The sequence below is a fragment of the Oryctolagus cuniculus genome, chromosome 9 (genome assembly GCF_051225735.1).
Source record: "Oryctolagus cuniculus isolate XC-2025 breed Fujian yellow rabbit chromosome 9, ASM5122573v1, whole genome shotgun sequence".
Classification (NCBI taxonomy): domain Eukaryota; kingdom Metazoa; phylum Chordata; class Mammalia; order Lagomorpha; family Leporidae; genus Oryctolagus; species Oryctolagus cuniculus.
Window position 1 is genome coordinate 80,958,605 of NC_142875.1, and position 25,752 is coordinate 80,984,356.

The following is a 25,752-nucleotide window of genomic DNA, read 5'->3' on the forward strand; positions in this document are numbered from 1 at the left end:
GACTTCTCTATCCCCAGACATCTCCACCCTTGCCATCCATTTGCCAGACTCTTGGAATTATCTCCATCTTCAGTTCTCCTTTTCATCCTCTGTCCTGCCCTTGGTTCCATTTCTAATAGACAACTAATTCCGTTACTCTCCTGTCTAACACCTTTCAGTAGCTCCCCTACTGCCCACAGATAGCACCAGATGTCTTCCTTCTGATGCTTTGTGATCTAGCCCCTGCCTACCTCTCCAGACTTACTCCCAGGCACACACCTGTCATTCCTGGAGTACTGCATGACATTAATGCCTATTTTCTTTACCAGAAATGCTATACATGTAGGCAAAAATTTCTCTTAGCCATTCAGGGCTCCATTCACATTTTACCTTCTCTGGGAAGTGAGATTATGTCTTCTTATGCTGCCAGGAAGTGAGTTGTTTCTTCTTTTTATTATCATGTTTGTATTCATGCAGGACTATGAGACCTTAAAGGACAGAGACCAAAGTTCTTGTTCACCTTTGTATTCCCAGCACCTGGCCTGTTCCTGGGACAGAGCACACACTGTTGAGTAAACAAATCTTGGCTGCTTCTTATTGACTTCCCATTAGAACCTCAAGTTTCACCTTAAAATGAGACTACTAATTCCCCTTAACTAATGCAGTAGCCATTCTGAATGATCTTGAGGGCCATAGTAAAAAATGAACAGGTTCTGATAATAGTATTATTGTGGAACTTTCTTCTGAAAAGGCCAAACTGCTTTGCTTTGGTTAACACATAAATTCAGTTTTCCTCATATCACAAACAAGACAAGCTTCATTGTGTATCATGAGTCTTCTCTTTCCATGGAAAAATTTATTGAGTGGCCTGTGCTAGGTACATGACATATGCTGCCCTTTTCAGGCTCTCCTAAAATTCTCCTTGCATAGGCAGAAGCAGACAAATCACTGGACTGGAGGACATTCTAGCTTAGCTACTAACTAACAAGTGGCTCTCTTGAAAAACTGGTCCTCAGGCTGACGCTGTGGCGTAGCGGATGAAGCCGCCGCCTGCAGTGCCGGCATCCCAAGTGGGCACTGGTTCAAGTGCCGGCTGTTCTACTTCTAATCCAATCCAGCTCTCTGCTATGGCCTGGGAAACCAGTTCAGGATGGACCAAGTCCTTGGGCCCCTGCCACCCACAATGGAGACCCAGAAGAAAAGAAACTCCTGGCTCCTGGCTCCTGGCTCCTGGCTCCTGGCTTTGGATCGGCACAGCTCCGACTGTTGCAGCCGATTGGGGAGTGAACCAGCAGATGGAGGACCTCTCTCTCTCTCTCTCTCTCTCTGCCTCTCCTTTTTTCTCTGTGTAACTCTGACTTTCAAATAAATAAATCTAAAAAAAAAAGAAAAGAAAAGAAAAAGAAAAACTGGTGCTCTCTGAGCCTTAATCTCATCTGAAAATAAAAAGGTCAGTCCAAATGGCTCTAAAGTTGGCTAAGTTCTGATGCTTTGTTGGCAAACATTTACTGAGTGGGTCATGCTGACCAGCTCCTGTGCTGGGCTTGACGGGTGCCAATAAGATGTGGCTCGAAGCCTGTCATGTTCTGTAGTGGAGAATCATTTTGTTATTCTAACTGCACAAGGTCCATTCCAGTTATATAAAGCCAATCACCGGTGGGACCTGGATTAAAAAAAAAAAAACGCATTTAAAAAGAAAAATCTGTAGAACCTACTAAGTATAGAACTTCGTTCTAGGCTCTATAGGGATTAGAAAATGCGGACATCCCTGTTTTAAAAGAGGCTCTACCCCAATAGAGACTATGTCGTTCATGCAGGAAATAATTTTTTTAAAAGATTTACTTACTATTTACTTGAAAGTCAGAGTTACACAGAGAGAGAAGGAGAGGCAGAGAGAGAGAGAGAGAGGTATTGCATCTGCTGATTCACTCCCCAATCGACTGCAACAGTTGGAGCTGAGCTGATCTGAAGCCAGGAGCCAGGAGCTTCTTCTGAGTCTCCCACAAAGGTGCAGTGGCCCAAGGACTTAGGCTATCTTGTACTGCTTTCCCAGGCCATTGCAAAGAGCTGGATCAGAAGTGGAGCATCCGGGACTCGAACCGGTGCCCTTATGGGATGCCGGTGCTGCAGGTGGCTGCTTTACCTGCTACACCACAGTGCCGGCCCAGGAAATAAAATGTTATAATCAAAGAAGTTTTCCAAGCAACAAGTATTAGACCAACTCAGAATATCTGAAGGATTTTATATAATTTATGATTAAATAAGAAAGAAACAAATGCCAGTTTCAAATATATGTCCTAAATGCAGGTTGATTTCACTTAGCAGAATTTCACAGTGGTTTTTGACAAAGTGCAATGAAGACTTCTGTGTAACAGATTCTGTTACCTGAGGCAGCCAGATCTTAAAAAAGCATTTACGGCCGGCACCGTGGCTCACTTGGCTAATCCTCCGCCTGCGGCACTGGCACCCCGGGTTCTGGTCCCAGTTGGAGTGCCGGTTCTGTCCCGGTTGCTCCTCTTCCAGTCCAGCTCTCTGCTGTGGCCCGGGAAGGCAGTGGAGGATGGCCCGAGTACTTGGGCCCTCACCCACATGGGAGACCAGGAGGAAGCACCTGGCTCCTGGCTTCGGATCAGCGCAGCACGCCGGCCGTAGTGGCCATTTGGGGGGGGGGGGGGTGAACCAATGGAAGGAAGACCTTTCTCTCTGTCTCTCTCTCTCTCTCACTGTCTAACTCTGCCTGTCAAAAAAATAAAAATATAAAATAAAAAAGAGGCATTTACATCTGTCTGGGACACATGTTTTACCCAGTTTGTTTTCTTACAGAGTCTATTATTAATTTTATTTGTGTGAGATAAATTTCAGGCCCATGCTACACTTTGCCAGGAATCTGTACTGAATCTCAGATCGCCTTAAACAATCTTTTACTCTTTGGCTTACAGCAAGATGCGCATCATTTTCCCCCAAAGTCCAGTTTCCATATGGTTCATGCTTGATGTTGTACACCCTATAGATTCTGATAAACACATGATGGCAGATATCCACTATCACACTATCATACAGAGTATAACTTCCCAACAAGTCCTTGGGCTCTGCCTGTACATCCCTTGCTACCATCCTCGGCCCCCACCACCAACTCCTGGCAATCTTTATACTGTCTCCATAGTTTTGCCTCTTCCAGAATATTAGAGAGTTGCAATCATACCCTATGTAGCCTTTTCCTACTTATTCTGTCATTGCGCAGTATAAATCTAAATTTCTTCCATTTTTATCCTGGCTTGATTGCTGAAATAATCTCATTGTCTGACTGGAAGCACATTTTATTTATCCTTCCAACTGACATCTTGGCTGCTCAAATTTTGTCAGTTATGAATAAAACTGCTATAAACATTCATGTGCAGGTTTTTGTGTGGACACAAGCTTTTGACTCATTTGGATAAATACTAAGGAATGTGATTGTTCAATCATATAGTAAGAGTCTGTTTGGCAGTAGGAAATTGACTAACTGTGTTCCCACCAGCAATGAGTGAGTTTCTGTTGCCACATTCTTATCAGCATTTAGTGTTTCAGATCTTTGCAATAGATATGTAGTGGTATGTTACGTTTGTAACAACATGTGATGTTGACTATCTCTTAATATCTTCATTTTTATCATACTTTTATCTGCCTATCTTCTTTGGTAAAGTATATGTTGTGAACTTTTGCCTGTTTTTCAATTGAGCTGTTTGCTTCCTTACTGTTGATTTTTAACAGTTTTCAAATATATTTTAGATAACAGTCTTTATCAGATACATCTGTTGCAAATACGTTCTCCCATTCTACAGTTTAACCTCTCATTCTCTTTCTTGAAGCAGAAGTTTTAAATATTTATGAAGTCAAATTTATAAATTTTTTCTTTCATGGAATATGCATTTTGTTTTGACTCTGAAAAGTCATCATCATACTCAAGGTCATTTAGATTTTCTCCTGTGTTACGTTTTAGAAGTCATATAGTTTTGTGTTTACATTGCAATATAAGATCCGCTTTGAGTTGAGTTTTGTGAAGAGTATAAGGGCCACCTCGAAAGTGCTTGTTTTGCACGTGGATGTTCAGTTGTTCCAATATCATATGTTGAAAGAATGTGTTTTAGAAGGAGGTACCTTTCTCTGAAGGGAGAAAAGAACTTCCACTTTGATTATGGCCTTGTCTATATAAAGTCAGAGTTTGTGAACTCAAAAGGCTTCCACAGCCTTGGCAGCTCATGACAAGAGCCTCAGGTGATCACTGACATCATAAATAAGGGTGTCAGTTGTTAAATCAACAACAGGAGTCACTGTGCACTCGCTCCCCATGTAGGATCTCTGTCCTTAATGTGTTGTACTATGAGAATTAATGGTAAAACTAGTCTTCAAACAGTACTTTACTTTGTATGTCTGTGTGGGTGCAAACTGTTGAAATCTTTACTTAGTATACACTAAGTTGATCTTCTGCATATAAAGATAATTGAAAATGAATCTTAATGAAGAATTGGATGGGAGAGGGAGTAGGAGATGGGATGGTTTGTGGGTGGGAGAGTGGTTATAGGGGGGAAAACTGCTATAACCCAAAAGTTGTACTTTCAAAATTTATATTTATTAAATAAAAATTTTCTAAAAAATAAAATAAAGATGTTAATGATTTAAAAAAAGAAGAAGAATGTCTTTTAGACAATGTATTACCTTTGCCCCTTGGTAAAGGTCAATTGATTATATTTGTGTGAGTCTATTTTGGGCTCTCTGTTCTGTTCCACTGATGGGTTGTTCTGTTTTTTTTGCCAATAGTGCACTATCTTGACCACTACACCTTTATAGGAAGTCTTTTAGGGGCCGGCGCCATGGCTCACTTGGTTAATCCTCTGCCTGAAGCGCCGGCATCCCGTATGGACACCGGGTTCGAGTCCCAGTTGCTCCTCTTCCAGTCCAGCTCTCTGTTGTGGCCTGGGAAGGCACTGCAGGATGGCCTAAGTGCTTGGGCCCTGCACTCACATGGGAGACCAGGAAGAAGCACCTGGCTCCTGGCTTCGGATTGGTAGCAGCCATTTGGGGGGTGAACCAACAGAAAAGGAAGACCTTTCTCTCTCTCTCTCTCTCTGTCTAACTCTACCTGTCAAATAAATTTTTAAAAATTAAAAAAAAAAATAGAAAGTCTTTCATTTGAGTAGTGTCAGTTCTCCCATTTTGTTCTCCAAGATTGTGTTGACTATTCTAGATCTGTTAGTTCTTCAAATAAACTTTAGGATCAATTTATCAAATCCACTGTCTTGTAATTTCTTGTTAGAGTGGACACTTTAATATTATAATGTAGCAACTTTCAAAATCAGATCTTTGCTCCCAAGGGCTTGTTTGTTTAGTGACTTTCTGAATCAACTAATTCTTGGAAATCTGTATTCTTTGTCATATATGATCACCGCAGTCTCTACTCAGTTAATTTAGTGTTCATCAAATGATTGGAGAGAGATGTCTTCAGATACCCTGACCCAGGATGTCTTCCAGTCTTTGTTGAGAAGCTCTTTGTACATGTTACACTATGGCTTCAACACTCCAGCAGGAAATGGATAACTCTTGCCTTAGCCTTTACTTCCCACTTGTGTAGATTATCAGGATCAGCCAAAGCTTTCTTGGTTATTTCCTGGTATGGACACAGTTCTGCAAATGTGCTTGACCTTCTCAATTGCTAAGAAAATGTTGAAACTTTTTTATGTGCCCTATGGATAGCTCATTTCCCCGACTATCCTCTTTAAGCTACTTGGTCTATATCTTGTTTGGTCCAACTCTTATCATCAATTTAAATAGCTGTGATGTTGAATAAGTGCCACTGATTTTCTTTGACATACACCTTGAGTAAAAGCTCTTTTCAATGATGAGCTTGGAGTCAGGTCAAATTAATATGACCCCTATGAATAGGATCTTTCAGGGAACTTCCAGGCTACTCAGAAATGACAGTTCTTTGGGAATGGAGGTTTTGAGTGAACTTAAATCCATTCTGTCCTCTCCAATGGCAACTAGGCTGCTGGTTTTCACAGCTACTCTGATTGCGATGACAATGGTTTGAAATCTCCTGAAGAGCTGGGTAAAGTTGCAGGGAAAAAGCAGTACACTCAAATGCCACAGAGCATACTATTCTTATATACATTCAACGATTTCTCTTGAATAAACATTAGTTAGTTCATTACAAGCCTATATTAATTGCCAGCATTTAAAGAGTTGGTTTTGACAATATTTGCCAGAACAACTATTCTTGTTGGTTTTATGGAGGAGAAATTTGGAGGTCATCTGTCATTTTCTAAATTCAGTTTTATTCATGAATAATTTACATTTTAAAAAACTCACCAATTTGAAATGTATGATTTCATAAGTTTTTTAAAATGCATATCATTATGTAACTATCAAAGTCATGATATAGAACATTCTCTGTACCTCAAAAGTTCCCTCTTGCTGGTAACTGGCAACCCTACAGATCCATCTTCTGTCACTATAGTTTTGTCTTTTCTAAAATTTTTAATAACTGGAATCAAATAGTGTGTTCTCTTTGTGTCTAACTTCTTTTATTTAGGATAATGCCTCTGAGATTCATCCATATTGTTGCATGTATTGGTGGTCAGTGCCTTAAATTGTTGAGTATTCCATTGTATATGCACAACGTTTAAATCCATCTACCAGTTGATAGTCATTTGGGTTAATTATAATTTTTGGCTGTTTTGTAAATCTTTATGCTATGAATAGTCAAGCTCAAACCTTTTTGTGATCATATGATTTTTTTTATCTTGGCTAACTAAGAATGGAATTGTTGGTCAGATGTTAAAAATATGTTAAATTTTATAAGAAAGCGCCAACCTGATTGCCAAAGAGGCTGCACTTTTGTGAAAATTTAAGTAGTTCTGCATCTTTGCTAATCCTTAGTGTTGTCAGTTGTCTTGCTTTAAGCATTCTGCTGTGTTTGAGGTGGTATCTCATTATGATTTTAATTTTCATTTTTCCCATAACAAATGATATTAGATATCTTTTCCCTTGCTTCTCTTAAAAGTGTTCCTATGTTTTGTTCATTTTAAAAATAAGGTTGTTTGACTTATTATTGAATTTAAGAGATCTATATGTATATGTATTCTGCATGTAGTCCTTCATTAGATGCTATATATATTTTGCAACTACATAGAGAAATACTTATTAAGATATATTTATGCAGATATCTGAGTTTGTGGGCAATTCAAGGACATAAAATTACAAAGTCAAATCTAGCTAGTCTCCAGTTTTAAAAAAATACTAAATAAGGAGCAGGCATTTGGCCTAATGGTTAAGATGCTTATTATGATGTCCATATCCTATAGCAGAGTATTTGAGTTTGAGTCCAAGTTCCAGCTCCCAATTTCAGCTTGCTGTTAACACAGATCATGGGAGGCAGCACCGATGACTCAAGTGACTGAGTTCCTGCCACAAACATGGAGGTCTGGATTGAATTCTCAGCCTCTGGCTTTGGCCTGGCCCAGCCCCAGCCATTGTGGGCATGTGGAGAGTAAATCAGTGAATGGGATCTTCCTCTCTCTTTCTCTCTGCCTCTTAAATAATAATAATGATAATAATGATGATAAGGATAATTATGATAATAAAGTTCCTGCCTGTATCAGAAAGTTTAAAGCATATTCAAGTATGTGGTATATAAGGGATGAATGATGTCTTTGATGTCTTTTGTGTATATAGTAGATCAAAAGCTTTTTCACAGAATAGAATTATTCATTTGTGTTTCCAAACCATAACAGAGGGACCAATTTGTTAGATAAGTACGTTTTATAAATATCAGGCAATCCTTCCCTAAACAAACCTGTTACAGATTTGCCAAAGGAGCAACATCAAAATTTGTTTTGTTTTGAACTTCACACACCACTCTTAGATAGAGATGTTAGCACATGTGGAACTGGCCAAGAAGATAGGCTGTCAGTTTTGGAAGCCAAGGCCAAGAACTCACCAAACACAACTTCAGAACAGATGATCAGCTTCTAATACCAATTGCCCATTATATGTAATGCTAGCATGAGTGTGTACTCAGTGAGTAATTTGGAGATGGCTGAAAATGAGGAAGATCATAAAATATTTCTCAGTCAATGACTAATATGATAAAAAGTTGAGAAATACAACTGGTTTCAATGTGAAGCAAAACATGTGGTAGTGAAACCAATTATAGGTATGTTGTCTGACTCTTGGTGAAAAATGAGAAGGGACTGAATTATTGTGGAAGGAAACGAAATACTTCAAATACTTAAAAAAAGTATAGTTCAGGATTTAGTGATCAGTGAATGTCAGTCTTGAAGAAGGGGAATCTCAAGATGACTGAATTTTCTACGTTGTGTTTCTACGTTGTGTTTGTGGCCTATTGGTGATGCTGTTATTCAGTGCAAGACAGTAAACAGGAGAAACAGATTTGGAAAAGAATGAAATGAGTTCAGTTTTTTTTTTTATTATTATTATTATTTTTTTTTTTTTTGACAGGCAGAGTGGACAGTGAGAGAGAGAGACAGAGAGAAAGGTCTTCCTTTGCCATTGGTTCACCCTCCAATGGCCGCCGTGGCCGGCGCACCGCGCTGATCCGATGGCAGGAGCCAGGAGCCAGGTGCTTTTCCTGGTCTCCCATGGGGTGCAGGGCCCAAGCACCTGGGCCATCCTCCACTGCACTCCCTGGCCACAGCAGAGAGCTGGCCTGGAAGAGGGGCAACCGGGACAGAATCCGGCACCCCAACCGGGACTAGAACCTGGGGTGCCGGCGCCGCTAGGCGGAGGATTAGCCTAGTGAGCTGCGGCGCCGGCCCAATGAGTTCAGTTTTTATATTTGAGTTTGAAGGGCCAGCAGCTCCCCACATTTGGAGGAGAGCCATGAGTGGTTGGAGATGCAACTCCAGGGCTAAGGTGAGATACATGGGCTGGAGACAAAGGATTGCATGTCATGAGAATTCTTGAAACAAACAAACAAAAAAAAGGAACAATAAGGCCAAAGGCCAAATACTGCTCAGTTGCTCAGTGACATGAAGGAGATAGCATTGAGAGAGATGTAAGAAATCAAGAAGTCAGAATTTTGAATGTCAAAGATGAAAAGAGTTAAAAGGAATGGTGAGTGGTAATTAACATCTATTACTAGAAGTAGGTTTTTGTTAAAAAGAAACTATGGTATTTGTGACTAGAAAATCATTCAGCAAAAGCTGAAAACAGTTCAAACATCCAAGGTAAACCGATTGTATGTTTTCATATCAGGAAGTACTACCCAGAAAGAAAGATGAATAATTACTGCTATATAGAACACCATGGATCAATCTCAAAAACTCTGTGATGAATGAAAATACCCACTCAAAAAACACATAATATGATTCCACTTACAAGATGACCATTAACAGACAAAACTATCAATGGATGATAGAAGTCAGAAAGAGGATACCCTTGGGGATAGTGGGAAGAAATGAGCTGGTAGAGAAAACTGACATTAAATAAACACAGAGAACTTTCTGTTGTGAATAAATGTTCTTTATCTTTTTTAAGGGCACTTACAGTTGTCAAAAATCTTAGACTAAAATCTTAAGATCTGTACATACAAAACAAAAGCCATTGGTTAAAGATGAGAGATTGAATACCGGGGGTTGCTTGCTTCTGAATTCTCAGTGGTTAAATCAGTTAAGTTATCAGTTAAGATGCCACTTCAGATGGTCACATCTTCTATCAGTATGCCTGAGTTTGAGAATCTGCACTCAGGACCCAACTCCTGAGTTCAGCTTCCACTCCCAATTCCAGATTGGCATAACCTGGGAGGCAGCAGGTGGTAGCTCAAGTTTTTAGGCTCATGCCACCCGTGTTGTCATATTGGAGGTCTGGATTGAGTGCCTGGCTCCTGGTTTCAGTCCAGCCTGGCTCTGGCTGTTGCAGACACTTGGGGAATGAACCGGTAGATGTGGAATTTCTCTCTCTTCCTCCTCACATTCCTGCCCTCCTACCCCCCCATGCTTTCAAATAAACAAAAATTGAAAAAATATATGCTTAAAAAGTAAATAAATAAATCCTCACTAATTTACAGAGAGATATTTCTTTTTTTTAACTTTTATTTAGTAGATATAAATTTCCAAAGTACAGTTTATGGATTACAATGGCTTTTTCCCCCTCATAACTTCCCAGCCACCCAACAACCCTCCCATCTCCCGCTCCCTCTCCCATTCCATTCACATCAAGATTCATTTTCGATTATCTTTATATACAGAAGATCAATTTAGTATACATTAAGTAAAGATTTCATCAGTTTGCCCCCACACAGAACACAAATTGCCAAATACTGTTTGAGCACTAGTCATATCATTAATTCACATTGAACTACACATTAAGGACAGAGATCCTACATGGGGAGTAAGTGCACAGTGACTCCTGTTGTTGAGTTAACAAATTGACACTCTTGTTTAAGGCGTCAGCAATCTCCCCAGGCTCTTGTCATGAGTTGCCAAGGCCATGGAAGCCCCCTGAGCTCGCCAACTTTGATCTTATTTAGACAAGGTCATAGTCAAAGTGGAAGTTCTCTCTCCCTTCAGAAAAAGGTACCTCCTTCTTTGATGGCCTGTTCTTTCCACTGGGGTCTCACTCGCAGAGAATTTTTTTTTTTTTTTTTTTTTTTTTTTTTTTTTTTTTCCAGAGTGCCTTGGCTTTCCATGCCTAAAATACTCTCATGGGCTCTTCAGCCAGATCCAAATGCTTCAAGGGCTGATTATGAGGCCAGAGTGCTGTTTAGGACATCTGCCATTCTATGAGTCTGCTGTGTATCCCGCATAAACAAGACTAGTGTCTGCTAATACTAACTGATAGAATTAAAAAGGGAGAGAACGATCCAACATGGGAAGCGGGATACACAGCAGACACACAGAGAGATATTTCTTTGTAAAAGCAAATGTCCATACTACAGGGCAGTTGTAATCAAAACAGCATGGTACTGGTACAGAAACAGATGGATAGACCAATGGAACAGAATTGAAACACCAGAAATCAACCCAAACATCTACAGCCAACTTATATTTGATCAAGGATCTAAAACTAATTCCTGGAGCAAGGACAGTCTATTCAATAAATGGTGCTGGGAAAACTGGATTTCCACGTGCAGAAGCATGAAGCAAGACCCCTACCTTACACCTTACACAAAAATCCACTCAACGTGGATTAAAGACCTAAATCTACATCCTGACACCATTAAGTTATTAGAGAACATTGGAGAAACCCTTCAAGATATTGGCACAGGCAAAGAATTTCTGGAAAAGACCCGGGAGGCACAGACAGTCAAAGCCAAAATCAATTATTGGGATTGCATCAAATTGAGAAGTTTCTGTACTGCAAAAGAAACAGTCAGGAGAGTGAAGAGACAACCGACAGAATGGGAAAAAATATTTGCAAACTATGCAACAGATAAAGGGTTAATAACCAGAATCTACAAAGAGATCAAGAAACTCCACAAAAAACAAAACCAACAACCCACTTAAGAGATGGGCCAAGGACTTCAATAGACATTTTTCAAAAGAGGAAATCCAAATGGCCAACAGGCACATGAAAAAATGTTCAAGGTCACTAGCAATCAGGGAAATGCAAATCAAAAGCACAATGAGGTTTCACCTCACCCTGGTTAGAATGGCTCACATACAGAAATCTACCAACAACAGATGCTGGCGAGGATGTGGGGAAAAAGGGACACTAACCCACTGTTGGTGGGAATGCAAACTGGTCAAGCCACTATGGAAATCAGTCTGGAGATTCCTCAGAAACCTGAATATAACCCTACCGTTCGACCCAGCCATCCCACTCCTTGGAATTTACCCAAAGGAGTTTAAATTGATAAACAAAAAAGCGGTCTGCACCCTAATGTTTATTGCAGCACAATTCACAATAGCCAAGACCTGGAACCAACATAAATGCCCATCAATGGTAGACTGGATAAAGAAATTATGGGATATGTATTCTTTAGAATACTATACCGCAGTAAGAAACAACGAAATCCAGTCATTTGCAACAAAATGGAGGAATCTGGAACACATCATGCTGAGTGAAGTAAGCCAGTCCCAAAGGGACAAATACCATATGTTCTCCCTGATCGGTGACAACTGACTGAACACCAAAAAGGAAACCTCCTGAAGTGAAATGGACACTATGAGAAATGGTGACTTGATCAGCATAGCCCTGACTGCTAATGGACAACTTAATACATTATCCCTCATAGTATTTTTTTTTTGTCTGTTCTACTTAATATGACTGGTTTAATTCTGTAATTATCACACAGTTATTCGTAAGTGTTGAAAATTAACTGAAATGTGATCCCTGTTAAACATAAGAGTGGGAATAAGAGAGGGAAGAGATGTATAATTTGGGGCATGCTCAGGCCGACTTGCCCCAATTGGTAGAGTTGGAAACATACCAGGGGATTCCAATTCAATCCCATCAAGGTGGCATGTGCCAATGCCATCTCACTATTCCAAGTGATCAATTTCAGTTCACAATTGATCATAATGAAAGGACTAAGAGTCAAAGGGAGCACATAAACAAGTCTAGTATCTGCTAACACTAACCGATGGAATAAATAAAGGGGAGAGTGATCCAACATGGGAAGTGAGATACTCAGCAGACTCATAGAATGACGGATGTCCTAAATAGCACTCTGGCCTCAGAATCAGCCCTAAAGGCACTCGGATCTGGCTGAAAAGCCCATGAGAGTATTTCAGGCATGGAAAGCCAAGACACTCTGGCAAAAAGATCTCTGTGAGTGAGATCCCAGTGGAAAGAACAGGTCTTCAAAGAGGGAGGTGCCTTTCTCTGAAGGGAGGAGAGAACCTCCACTTTGACTATGACCGTGTCTAAACAAGATAAGAGTCGGAGAACTCAAGGGGCTTCCATAGCCTTGGAAACTCATGACTGGTGCATAGGGAGATTACTGATGCCATAAACAGGAGTGTCAATTTGTAAAGTCAACAACAGGAGTCACTGTGCACTTACTCCTCATGTAGGATCTCTGTCCTTAATGTGCTGTACACTGAGGCTTAATGCTATAACGAGTACTCAAACAGTATATTTCACTTTGTGTTTCTCTGGGGGTGCAAACGATTGAAATCTTTACTTAATGTACACTAAACTGATCTTCTGTAAAAAAAAAAAAAAAAAAAGAATTTATCAATTCCCAACTTGACTCTCACTGGGATTAAACATGACAATAGGTCTGATCTGATTTCATCATCATTTAAAAAAAATCATCTATTATTTTTCACTTTATGTTTCTGTGTGGGAGCAAACTGTTGAAATCCTTACTTAAGGTATACTAAGCTGATCTTCTGTATATTAAGATAATCGAAAATGAATCTTGATGTGAATGGAAGGGGAGAGGGAGTGGGAAAGGGGAGGGTTGTGGGTGGGAGGGACGGTATGGGGGGGAAGCCATTGTAACCCATGAGTCGTACTTTGGAAATTTATATTCATTAAATAAAAGATAAAAAAAAAAAAAAGCAAATGTCCACACATGAGAGAGATCATAACTACAAAATTTTCAAGCAGAAACATGTAGTTAGCAAGCCCAAGAAAAGGCATAAAATAACTCAATTTTCACTGTATAAATTCTAAAATACTCAAAATTAGTAGTGAGGATAAAGGGAGACTAAAAGGAGGAGAATTGTTTGTAATTCTATTTGAAACTAGGTAGAGCCTTATCTACTCCCACAATCTATATCTAAACAACTGCTCTCACCTCACCAGAAGTGCAGGAGTTGATTCCCTGCACAGACCACAAACAGATGTTCCCCAGACAGGGGCATCAAATGTAGTTGAAGATGGGATTTTCTATTGAAACTGGAAGCCCCCCTGACAATCTGTCTGCATTCAAGGGTTGACATTCCCAGGCCTCTTCCCAGTCTGTCTATAACTAAATGTTGACATCCAGCTCTAGACCCTGAAAAGGCACTCAAGAGGAATTTGAGTTCTGAAAAGTTGGATCAGTCCATGGTGAAGTAAGAAGGGCAGCAAATCCTAGCCAGAACCCGTCAGAAGGATTTGGGAGACCCAACTCCAGGGAAATTAAATTGATAGATTCATGTGATGGAAAAAACCTGGAAACTTAGATAATTGGGGAAGTGTTTGAGTTTGAATTTAAGGATGAGCCTATAATAAACCAAGGAAACAAGCAAGATACTAACTCCACAGATAACAGAAAGTTTAGAATGAAAGGAAAGTAATCAGAGAATGGCATGCATGTGAATAGCTTTTCCAGGATCAATACTGAATATTGATTCATGGAAAAAATTATGAATTATAATACAGTTTTGTAAGAGTCAAAGGTGAGTATGAGTGTGTGGGAGTGTGCATGGTAAGGAGGTGGGAGTGAGTAATAACCAAGAAGTTTCATCTTCCATAGAACAAAGATAATAGATAATTACATAACTGAAAGATTAAGGAGTAATAACAAACAGTACTAGAAATAAACACCAGAAGCAAGGGTTAAAAAAGTTGCCTCCAGCGGCCCGGCGCTGTGGCACAGCAGGTTAATTCCCTGGCCTGAAGCGCCAGCATCCCATATGGGCGCCAGTTCAAGTCCCGGCTGCTCCACTTCCAATCCAGCTCTCTGCTATGGCCTGGGATAGCAGTAGAAGATGGCCCAAGTCCCTGGGCCCCTGCACCCATGTGGGAGACCCAAAAGAAGCTCCTGGCTCCGGGCTTCAGATCGTCACAGTTCCAGACATTGCGGCCAACTCGGGAGTGAACCATCGGATGGAAGACCTCTCTCTCTCTCTCTCTCTCTCTCTGCCTCTCCTCTCTCTGTGTAACTCTGACTCTCAAGTAAAAATAAATAAATCTTTAAAAAAAAAAAAAAAGTTGCTTCCAGAGAGCGATAAATGGAAAAGGATATGAGGGGTAGTGTTTGACTCTTTGAATCATATGCATTTCTTTTTTTTTTAACTTTTATTTAATAAATATAAATTTCCAAAGTACAGCTTTTGGATTACAGTGGCTTTTTCCCCCCATAACTTCCCTCCCATCTCCCGCTCCCTCTCCCATTCCATTCACATCAAGATTCATTTTCAATTATCTTTATATACAGAAGATCAATTTAGTATATACTAAGTAAAGATTTCAACAGTTTGCACCCACACAGAAACACAAAGTGTAAAATACTGTTTGAGTACTAGTTATAGCATTAATTCACGTTGTACAACACATTAAGGACACAGCATATGCATTTCTAATTGTGGTCTTAACAAAGAAGTCAAATAAAATAATAAGGGTATTTAGAAAAAGAATTTCATGAATCTTAGATTATGAAAGTTTGAAAACTCAATGAAATTCGAAGATAGTCTCAGCAAGTTGAGTAGCAAAAGGAAGGTAAAAGGGGGCCAGCGCTGTGGCACAGCAGGTTAAAGCACTGGCCTGCAGCACTGGCACCCCATATGGGCGCTGGTTCAAGTCCCAGCTGCTCCATTTCTGGTTCAGGTCTCTGCTATGGCCTGGGAAGGCAGGCAGTGGAAGATGGCCCAAGGCTTGGGCCTCTGCACCCATGTGGGAGACCTGGAAGAAGCTCCTGGCTCCTGGCTTTGGCCTGGCCCAGCCCCAGTGGTTGTGGCCATCTGGGGAGTGAACCAGCAGATGGAAGACCTCTCTCTCTCTCTGTCTGTCCCTCTCTCTGTAACTCTGCCTTTCAAATAAATAAAATAATTTTTATCTTAAACAAAAAAAGATAAATGATGGAGTAGTTAAATAGACACTCAGGAAAAGATGAGATTGAAAGAATAGTGATAGTTTGCCTTAGTATGATTCTTTAGGTAGCTAACTAATGGTGATTATATTTATCTAGGACAGGAATGATCATAAAGAGAGAGAAGCAGTGAGGAGAGTCTGCTGAGGAGAGAGGGAGTAGGTGAGGTACCAGAATCCCAGATGAAGTGGTAGATGCTGGACTCAAAAGAAAGATTAAAGGGTCAGCTTTTAAAAAGAAGGGGATCATCTTTTCTTGTAAAGCAAAAGTGAAGAGGGCAGGATCAGTGAGCATGTAGATGCCATTCATGATGAAGGAAAGGATTAGTAGCAGCACTCAGGACTAATAGTTTCTATTTTCTAATTGGCAGTGGTGCCTAAAACATGGGGTTAGAGACTGAGTCTCCTGATGGGCTGGGACTGGGCTCCCTGTTGAGGGTGAGACTCAAAGTGTGTGTGTGAGCCAGCGTGGGCTGCCATGACGGACTGTGGGTGTGAAGTTTCCACCATAGAAGCTTGCTTTCTCACAGTCCTGGAGGCTGGAGAGTCCACCATCAGGGTGCTGGCAGGGTTCCCAGTGAGGTCCTCTTCCTGACCCCAGACAACCACCTCTGCCTGTGTCTTCACATGGCAGAGAGAGCAAGATGCAGAGACAGCAACAGAGCCCACTCACTCATCTCTTCTTCTAGGGACACTAATCCTGTCTGATAAGGACTCCTCCCTTATGACCTCATTTATCTCTAATTACCTTCTTACCACAAATACAGCCACATTGGGAATTAGGACATCAATCTAGAGTTTTAGAGGGACACAGTTTAGTCTATAGCATGTATAATTCAGCACAAATTCAGCACAAAGTTAGCTTTCCATTCATTTCCGGCCACCTGAGAGCAGGAGAGAAGACAGATGGCTTCATTGATTCATTTTGGGGAGTTAGCAGTACAGACTTAATGGTAGGTTAAGGTGACAAATGAATCGAAGAGCTGCTGAAAGTACTGCTACAATTATTGACCCTTGGTTTCAAGAATGGCAGAAACAGAAGTCAGAAAAGAGCTGGGTTTAGATTAGGCAAGGGGTGGAGAGCAGAAGCCTGAGTGGCTGTCTTCTGAGGTCAGAAGGCCAGAGCACAAATGGCAGCTATTTTACAACCTGCCATCTGGAGGAGGGGTACCATCACCTGGGGACATAATTGTCTGTTTCTATATTTGCAACCTTCATAGTAGAAATAAGGGAGGATTATGAAACTGGAAAAAGGATTTAGGTTCAACGGTGGTTGTAATCATTGGTCTTTATCCTTTCTTTTTAGACGACTGAACACGTTGAACAAGTGTGCCTCAATGAAACTTGATGTGAACTTCCAAAGGAAGAAGGTGAGTGCCCACATGTTAACAAGGAGCAGGATTACACCAACAGAACCTAAGCAAACATTCAGAAATGTAACCTCTGTCTATGTTTGTTCTCTACATTTGCCATCTTATCATAATCCTCATAAATAATCCCACAATTCACTCAGGCTGAGATCAGTTTATTTTACTTGTTTATTCGCTTCATTTTTTTTTAATTAGACAGTTTTCATAAAGATGTAAAATATCTCAATTGTGATTCAGAAGTTTGTTTAGCTATAAATATCAACCCCATATTGGACTCAAATCCTCTACAGTGATTAGTAGATTAAGACTGTTCAGAAAAGATCTATGGACCCACACCAAAAGTGTCTTCTAGTTCATTCTTTCCAGCAGCATTTTATTTTAAGGACATATCAAGATTGCATTCCCTCTCAGATTCAATTGATAATGGGTTGAGGGCTTTGAGGGACAGTATAACCACAAACTATTGAGTCTGCCTCATCTCTTGCCATGATCTCCCCTCACAAGAGTTTGGTTAGCTTTAAAAGCCACCTCGCTGCCTTCCCCTTATAGGATTGTGCATTTACTGTTCCCTCTCTGTGAATAAGAGGAGATTTCAGTCTCAAAATAAAGCTTTACAGGTTGAGTGCTGCTAATCTGAAATCCGAAATGCTCCAAAAACCAAAACGTTTGGATCATGATGTCAGCACTCAGAAAGTTTAGGATTTCAGGGCACTTTGAAGTTTACATTTTTTATATTAAGGTTGCTCACCCAGTTTAGTCTATGCCAAAATCTGAAACACATCTAGTCCCAAGGATTTTTGAATAAGGGCTATTCAACCTGTATTTTATTGAGCACTTACTGTGTTCCAGGAGCTAGATAATACACATTGCACACATCTCATTTACTCCATGGAGGTAGGGCTTGTCTGTTTTCTAGGTGAGCAAAGTAAACCCTGAACGAGCTAAGTGTCTTGCTGGTACTCATGCAGCTAATAGCAGAGCGGGCTTGCAACTTGAGGCATGTGTAACTCCAAAAGCAAGATCCTAACCACTGTGCTGTGCTGCCTCCCTTTCTCACCAAACGGATCCTTTTTACAAAATTCAGAATTCAGATCATGGATGCCTTTTTCACTTAACATCTCCACTATGTGACAAGCCCCAGGCAGAGAAAACAGCTCTGGGTCGAAGAAAGTGTTCTTTATTCTGGTTCACACAGAGAAATCATTACATTGAATGGATTTTGAGTCATTCCTGAGTAACCTAATCGTTAAAAATAACTCCAACCTGAATTTCTGCTCTAAAATAGCAGTGCCCTTCCCCCAAATAAAAAAAAAATCAAATGGATTTTGGTTGACCTCACCTTAAAAACAATTTGGTGTGTGAACTGGGAACTGAAGATTTAAGCTAAGGAGGTAAAAAGGTGAAAGACAATATCCAGAGAAATATTAAAACATGAGCAATTTGTCCAGGCCAAAGACAAATTAAAAACGTGGAAATAAACCTCCTAACAGCTGTCTGGCTGAACGGCCCCCTTGAGAAGCATACCTACTATTTGAAGCATGAAGGTCAGATGTTGTTTTGATTGTAACACATGGTTCTTATTAAACCGCACACAGCCATGCCTGTGTGACTCAAGTGGAGGTCCTCAGATGGCTGCTCTGTACAGCTGCCTATCTAGATGGTTAGCTGTAGTGTCCCACAAAAGAAAATGCCAGGGGGCTGGGTGTTTAGCACAGCGGTTAAGACTGCTTGGGATGCCCGCATCCCATATCAGAGTGCCTGGATGGAAGTTCCTGCTCCACTTCTGCTTCCAGCTTCCTGTTAACTGTGAACCCTGGGAAGCCGCAGGTGATAGCTAAAGTACTGCCACCCACGTGGGAGATGTTACAGATTGAGTGCTGGACTCCTAGCTTCCTGGCCCAGCTCTGGCTGTGGTGGGCATTTTGGGGGAATAAATCAGCAAGTGGAAGATGTGTGTGTGTGTATGTGTGTGTGTGTGCATAGGGGGGGGACTGCCTTTAAAGTAAATAAACAATTTTTAAAAACAAAATGCCAGGGCGCTGGGTTCTAGTCCCAGTTGCTCCTCTTCCAGTCCAGCTCTCTGCTGTGGCCCGGGAAGGCAGTGGAAGATGGCCCAAGTGCTTGGGCCCCTGCTCCCGCATGGGAGACCAGGAGAAGCACCTGGCTTCTGGCTTCGGATTGGCACAGCGCCGGCCATAGCGGCCATTTGGAGAGTGAACCAATGGAAGGAAGACCTTTCTCCTGTCTCTCTCTCTCACTGTCTGTAAACTATATCTGTCAAATAAATAAATCTAAAAAAAAATGCCAAAAAAAAAAAAAAATGACATGATTTGTTCTCCACAGAGTAGAGTGATTGGACTTTTTTTTCTCTGTCATCAGCTTTTCAAAAACCACAGGCCAGGTAGTAGTGAGCAATAGTTATTAGATTCTTCACGTGCTACCTTCTCAAAAGCTCCTCTGTAAACTGTGTCACTTGAGTATTCTGACATCCCTGACGTATTCCTCCCATTGGATACAGTGGTACATATCTTCACAGCTGCTACTTAGCTACAGGCCTCAGAAACACATGCCCTTGAGTAAAGTATTGATTTTTCACACTGTACATTACAGAATTGTGGCCCAAATTTTCAAATACATGATTCCCACGCATCCCACTTGGAAATCTCAGTAATGACCAGCACTCGTGGCCAGGCGCAAGCCATGATGTGGGAAGCACTGGGCAGTGCAGCCTGTTTCTCTGATCTGCCCTTACATGAGTCCCAGGCAAGTGTTGTGTGTGTGTGTGTGTGTGTGTGTGTGTGTTTTGAAGAAAATATGCGTAGGGGCTAAGGGAGGCCAACTGATCAAAAATAGAAAGTGAGGCTTGACAACTAAGCACCCTGAGAAGCTTCAAGCAACTTTGGAATTCATTTATTTGGAATAAAAATAAGACAGCAGCATTTCCTCTCAGTTTCTCCCCCTTTTAAGCGATCCAAGAAAATAGAAATAGAATCCTCATCTCCAATCTGCCGAGGCCCACATTTGTTCAATTCTGCAGCAAGTAGACTCCAAATGAGTTGACTCTGTGGGGCCTCAGTGTTTCTTCTCCCCTTGCAAAGTGTTGGGGCTGGAAAAGGGTGACATGAGCTTGCTTAGCAGCGTGTGTGGTTGGCAATGCTGGCAGGTGCTTCCTCTCTGCCAGACTTTACGCCACGTCACAAACACAGAAATTGAAGGGCTTTGTCCCTTGCCCAATGTCACAGAGAAATAGCGGGGGCAGGATTTGAACCCAGGTACTCTGGTCCCAGACAGCTCCACTTCACCTTCCAAAAATATTCAGAAACATGTGGGAGCTTAAGTGCACTTTTGACCTTTGGCCTGAGACCTGGAAGAGTCTCAGATTTCTTCTGTAATGCATTCCGCCAACTATTTGTGTTGGTTTTAGAAGAAGGCTATTTCTTGGCACCTACGAGAGAACTTCAAAAACTTCATGGAAAACGGAATTGCAAGATAAGTTTATTTTAGTGCAAAAACAGTTTTTGCTCGTAATCTGCATTTTCCACAAACTTTTTGAAGACCCCATGTAAACTGAAATCCACAGTGTATTTATTGTCTTCATGGCAAGTTTTAATTCTGCACATCTGGGTGGGCTGACCCAAGGATGAAAATGCGAAGTTCACTAATACGTGAATCTGGTGAAGGAAGCCTTCTCTCTCCTGGATTAGGCATGTACTTGTCTTATACATCAAATGTCTCTTGCAGAGCACCAAACCAAACACTATACCTGCCCTCACTCAAGATAGTATCTAACCATTTTGCAGAAGAGCAAAGTGATCCTTTTAAAAAAAATAAAACTTATCTTTTATTATTTACTTATTTGAGAGAGACAGAAAGACCTTCCATCCATGGACCCCCAAAATGTCCCAAACTGCTGGAGGTCCAAAGCCCAAATTATGGGACTCGATCCAGGCAGGTCTCCCACGTGGATGCCAGGGACCCAATCACTTCAGCTATCAACGCTGCCTCCCAGGGTGTGCGTTAGCAGGATGCTCTGAGCAGGAGTCCAGACGCGCGAGAACAGGCATTCCAACTGGTGTCTTCACCTCTCAGCCAAGAACGTTTAAGGCGGCTTTGAGATCAGCGTGCCTGTCTGTCGCTGAGACTCGCTAACACTCAGCCAAGAGGCATTTCGGGAGAGCCTGGGGCCGCCAGCGGGGCCGCCCGTGGCTTCGGGCCTGCCCAGCAGCACATTCCTGCCTGTGATGAGGCTGACTCAGCCACTGCGCTCCAGTTCTCCCGCAGGGAAGACAGGCTCGGAGATTTCTGTGCAGCTAGGGATTAGCTGACTCCCGCAGCTGTGGATTCCTGTGGGCTCCTATTGCTCATGTAAAGATACAGCCAAATTCCTTTCTGTTTTTGTTTTTGTTTTGTTTTGTTTTAAAGAAAAGGGAAAAAGAAACCTTCTTTTTGGAGTGTCTGGTTGGCATCTGTCTCTGAGGAATATATAATTTCCATGAAGAATGCTCTCACTTTTAGAAAAAGCCAACCAGCCGGAGGTTCATCTAAATTGAAAACTTAAAGACACGAGCAAGCTTCTCATTCTCACTTGCAGAATTCAGTCTGGCCTCGTGGTGATGGTGAGGGTCCCCCGTCCTGAGCTCCTCCTCCTGATGACCGGGAGGGTTAGTGTTCGCACGACACAGTCGCTGTGCAAAGGGAAAGTTGAGCCCAGAGACTCCAGGAAGGCTGTCTGTGAAATGAGAAAGGAGAGGACATGTGCACACGGCCCTTTCCTACCTTCCCTCTTACTGAGCATCTTCTGAGACAGAGGAGCTTCAAAAGAAGGGTCTGGTAAAAAGTTAGGATTTTTGTGAGACCGAGGTGGAGAGCAACATGGAAACCATGACTAATTGGCACCTTGCCGCCAGCACCTCCTGGCCCAGCTGACATTGGCACGTCAGAGGAGCTGCAGCTGTTGACAAGGTCTCCACCCAGATCCCCACCACCTCGCACACCCCCACCTCTCCCACCAAATAAGACACTCCTGGCAGCTCCAAGCAGCAACGTGCAGAGGGAGAAACACGACTTTGTGTCCATCAGTCACTTGCCTGGTGGTATTAGCAGTCTTGCACTGCAAGTAATTACACGTGAATGTCCTAGAACTTTAGGATTTTTGAGTTGGGAAAAATCCTGCATCAGGTTTTCCAGATTTCCACTCCCTTACTACAGGATTCTCAGCGAATCCTTCACAGTTCGCTTTGCTTCAGCTTATAAGCTTTTCCACGTGATGAGCCCTTTTTACAGCAAGGCAGTATGCTGGAATCTCAGAAGAGTCTGCCATATAATCAGCTCAGACTCATGCAGTGTAAGTTAGCCTATCAGATCCCAGCTCTTTCCTCCAGAGAAACATAGAATATGGATTTCCCCCTTTACACAGCCGCCCCCAACTCTGTTCTCTAGAGCAGGAGTTGGCCAGCTGCTACTCCTGTTTTTGTAAATAAAGTTTTATTGCAACACTGCCACATCCATCCTTTTCCCAGTAATATTGGAGTTGAGTAATTGCAACAGAGATTAACCACATGGCCCATAACCTTTAATTATTTGCAGTCTGGCCTTTACAGGCGAAGTTTTCTGACCCCTGCTTAGTCTAGAGTAAAGTTTCCTAAACTACCTATAATGGCTGACAGTTCTCTGTACTTTCAGTGCCAGTCTGTCATAGACACTGTTGTAAGATTCAATCCAAATGAACTATTATAAATGTGAATGTTCTTTAAATGATAGAAAGTGCAAGCCTAAGGTTGTTGTCATTAGGCTCAACCGACACAACATTGCCTTCCAGTAAACATAGTCAGAACAAATATAATAGGAAAGAGAAAAAAATTACAAAACTGTTCATATATTTTTTAAAACTGTGCCTAACATGAAGAATCATGATTGTGCTCGTAGTTTGTTCAGCTGTATAACCAGACATATAGTTCACTCAAATAGCAATTGCCCAGATTAAACACCTATATAGACACTTTGAACTAATACTGTGATTCAGAGCACATAATATTTTCATGTGATGGTGAGTTTCTTGTTTTTTGTCTAATTTAGGCTGAACTGACATCAATACTACTTACAGGGAACAATGCACACCTAAAATGTTTCTTTGTTCTAATATCAATCATCATTGAGGAATCAGCCTTACACAGTGTGTTGACTAGAATGAAAGAAAAGGTTTTAAAGTAGTTTAAAAGCTTAGAATATTCCTTTTAATAGTTTATTTGAAATGAAGCACATGATGTTATATTTTTAAAATTCGTCTTCAACCCCTCATAATCAGTCATATAAAACAGTTATAAGCTTATAAATTTAAATTTTCCTTGTGTGAAACAATGAATTTTATGCATTATACACTTTGGGTTTCGGTAGATAAACTAATCAACTCTTTTCAGGAGTAAGGCAAGTCCACCAATCTCTGGCTTAAGCAATATAGCTCTGTCAATGATGCCAAGTGGTTTTTTTTTTTAAAGGAGACAGGTTTTTTTTTTTTTTTAAAGTGTATTAATTATTTGAGAAGTAGAGTTACAGACAGTGAGAGAGACAGATAGCGAGGTCTTCCATCCACTGGTTTATTCCCCAAATGACTGCAATGGCCGGAGCTGGACCAATCTGAAGCTAGGAGCCAGGAGCTTCTTCTGGGTCTCCCATGTGGATGCAGGGGCCCAAACACTTTTGCCATCTTCTACTGCTTTCCCAGGCCATAGCAGGGAGCTGGATCGCAAGAAGAGAAGCTGGGACTAGAACAGGAGCCCACATGGGATGCCTGAAGGCAGAAGCTTAGCCTACAGTGCCAAGCGCCAGCCCCACCAAGTGGTTTTAATGCTTACTCTAAATTTCTGTACCTATCTCAGCAAGTTTAGAGATCTCCAAACCCTGTGATTACTAGGTCACAAGTTCTACAGTTCCTCATCTCTAAGCTAATCTTAGTTCTTTCAATCACCCTTCCCAGGAGGTTGTGGTTCCTAACTGCTTTGGTATACAGATTATTTCTTCTCTAGAAATGCACCCTTAAAATGTGGCACGTAGAAACAGTGCATCGTTCTTGATGTATGTAATCAGTGGAGAATACAGTGGACACTGACCTTCCTAGTCTTGGGATCCAGGCTCTGGTCATCCCTCCTGAGGCTGACATCTCTGTTTAGTAACCATACTACATGATTGACTCACATTAAGCTTAAATTTGCAGAACTCTCAAGGCGTTTAATAAGAACATCTAGGGGCTGGTTCTGTGGTACAGCGGGTAAAGCCGCCGCCTGCAGTGCTGGCATCCCATATGGGCACCAGGTTGGAGTCCTGGCTGCTCCACTTCCAATCCAGCTCTCTGCTATGGCCTGGGAAAGCAATAGAAGATGGTCCAAGCCCTTGGGCCCCTGCACCTGTGCAGGAGACCTGGAAGAAGCTCCTGGCTCCTGGCTTCAGATAGGCACAGCTCTAGCTGTTGTGGCCAATTGAGTAGTGAACCAGCGAATGGAAGACCTCTCTCTCTCTCTCTCTCTCTTTCTCTCTCTGCTTCTCCTTCTCTCTCTGACTTTCAAATAAATAAATAAATATAAGAACATCTATTGAATGAGGTTCATTACATCCTGCAAATCCTATAGTTGATTTTTGAAGTTAGGGTCATTAATAGTTTGCTTCCTGAAACTTCATCTTATTGAGAAGTCATCCTTCAATTCTGTTAAGAGCTTTATGCATTTCAATATTGTTAGTCTGTGACTGACAGATAACTTTATCACTTTTAGGTTTATAGGGCATTTGTACCTGTAACCATATTTGGTTCCATGGAGAAACCATGCTAGGCGTGCATTGTTCTTGTTTTCATCTTTCAGCTGAAGAAACTGAGTCGCAAGGAGGGGGCCTTGCTTCACTTAAGATTGCTTAGCACATAACATTGTACCATGTTTACATTTCAAAAGCATGAGTTCTTCTGGCTCAATCAAGTTGCTTTTAAAATAGTCATGATCTTGAAGCATACCTGTAGATGTTCCTCCCTCAGCTGATTTCAGCCTCTTGATCCCTCTCTGTAGTGTAGTTACTCAACCAGGTACTAACAAAGCTTTTTGTGCCATACAGGATAGTTACCTGTCATGGCCACATCAGTATCATGGCAAGCCTTTTGTCAGTTACCTGGCTGAACTTTGGCATTCTGTGTTCGTAGTAAGCCCTTGGCTTGCTAAAACCATTGAGGCAGGATTCAATTCAGTTGGTGGGATCTTTCTTTTTTTTTTTTTTTTGTTTTTTAATTTTTGACAGGCAGAGTGGACAGTGAGAGAGAGAGAGAGACAAAGGTCTTCCTTTGCCATTGGTTCACCCTCCAATGGCCGCCGCGGCGGGTGCACTGCAGCTGGCGCATCGCGCTGATCCAAAGGCAGGAGCCAGGTGCTTATCCTGGTCTCCCATGCAGGTGCAGGGCCCAAGCATTTGGGCCATCCTCCACTGCACTCCCTGGCCGTAGCAGAGAGTTGGCCTGGAAGAGGGGCAACTGGGACAAAATCCGGTGCCCCAACCGGGTCTAGAATCCGGTGTGCCGGCGCCGCAAGGTGGAGGATTAGCCTATTGAGCCACAGCGCCGGCCAAGGGATCTTTTTCTTTATATCTTTATATCTGATTACTAGTCCTGTGATCTCTGTAATCTCCTTGG

The 25,752-nt window shown here is 41.7% G+C and overlaps 1 protein-coding gene across 24 annotated transcripts in view; it reads left to right on the top strand.

Annotated features, from left to right (window-relative positions):
- Positions 1–25,752, top strand: part of STARD13 (StAR related lipid transfer domain containing 13) — a 585,508-nt gene that overhangs the window by 524,168 nt on the left and 35,588 nt on the right. For all 24 annotated transcript variants that reach the window (XM_017350153.4, XM_070049030.2, XM_089304231.1 and 21 more), the window contains one exon: positions 17,027–17,090. In XM_017350153.4, coding sequence (XP_017205642.3) covers positions 17,027–17,090 — 64 coding nt within the window. The remainder of the gene's footprint in view (positions 1–17,026; positions 17,091–25,752) is intronic.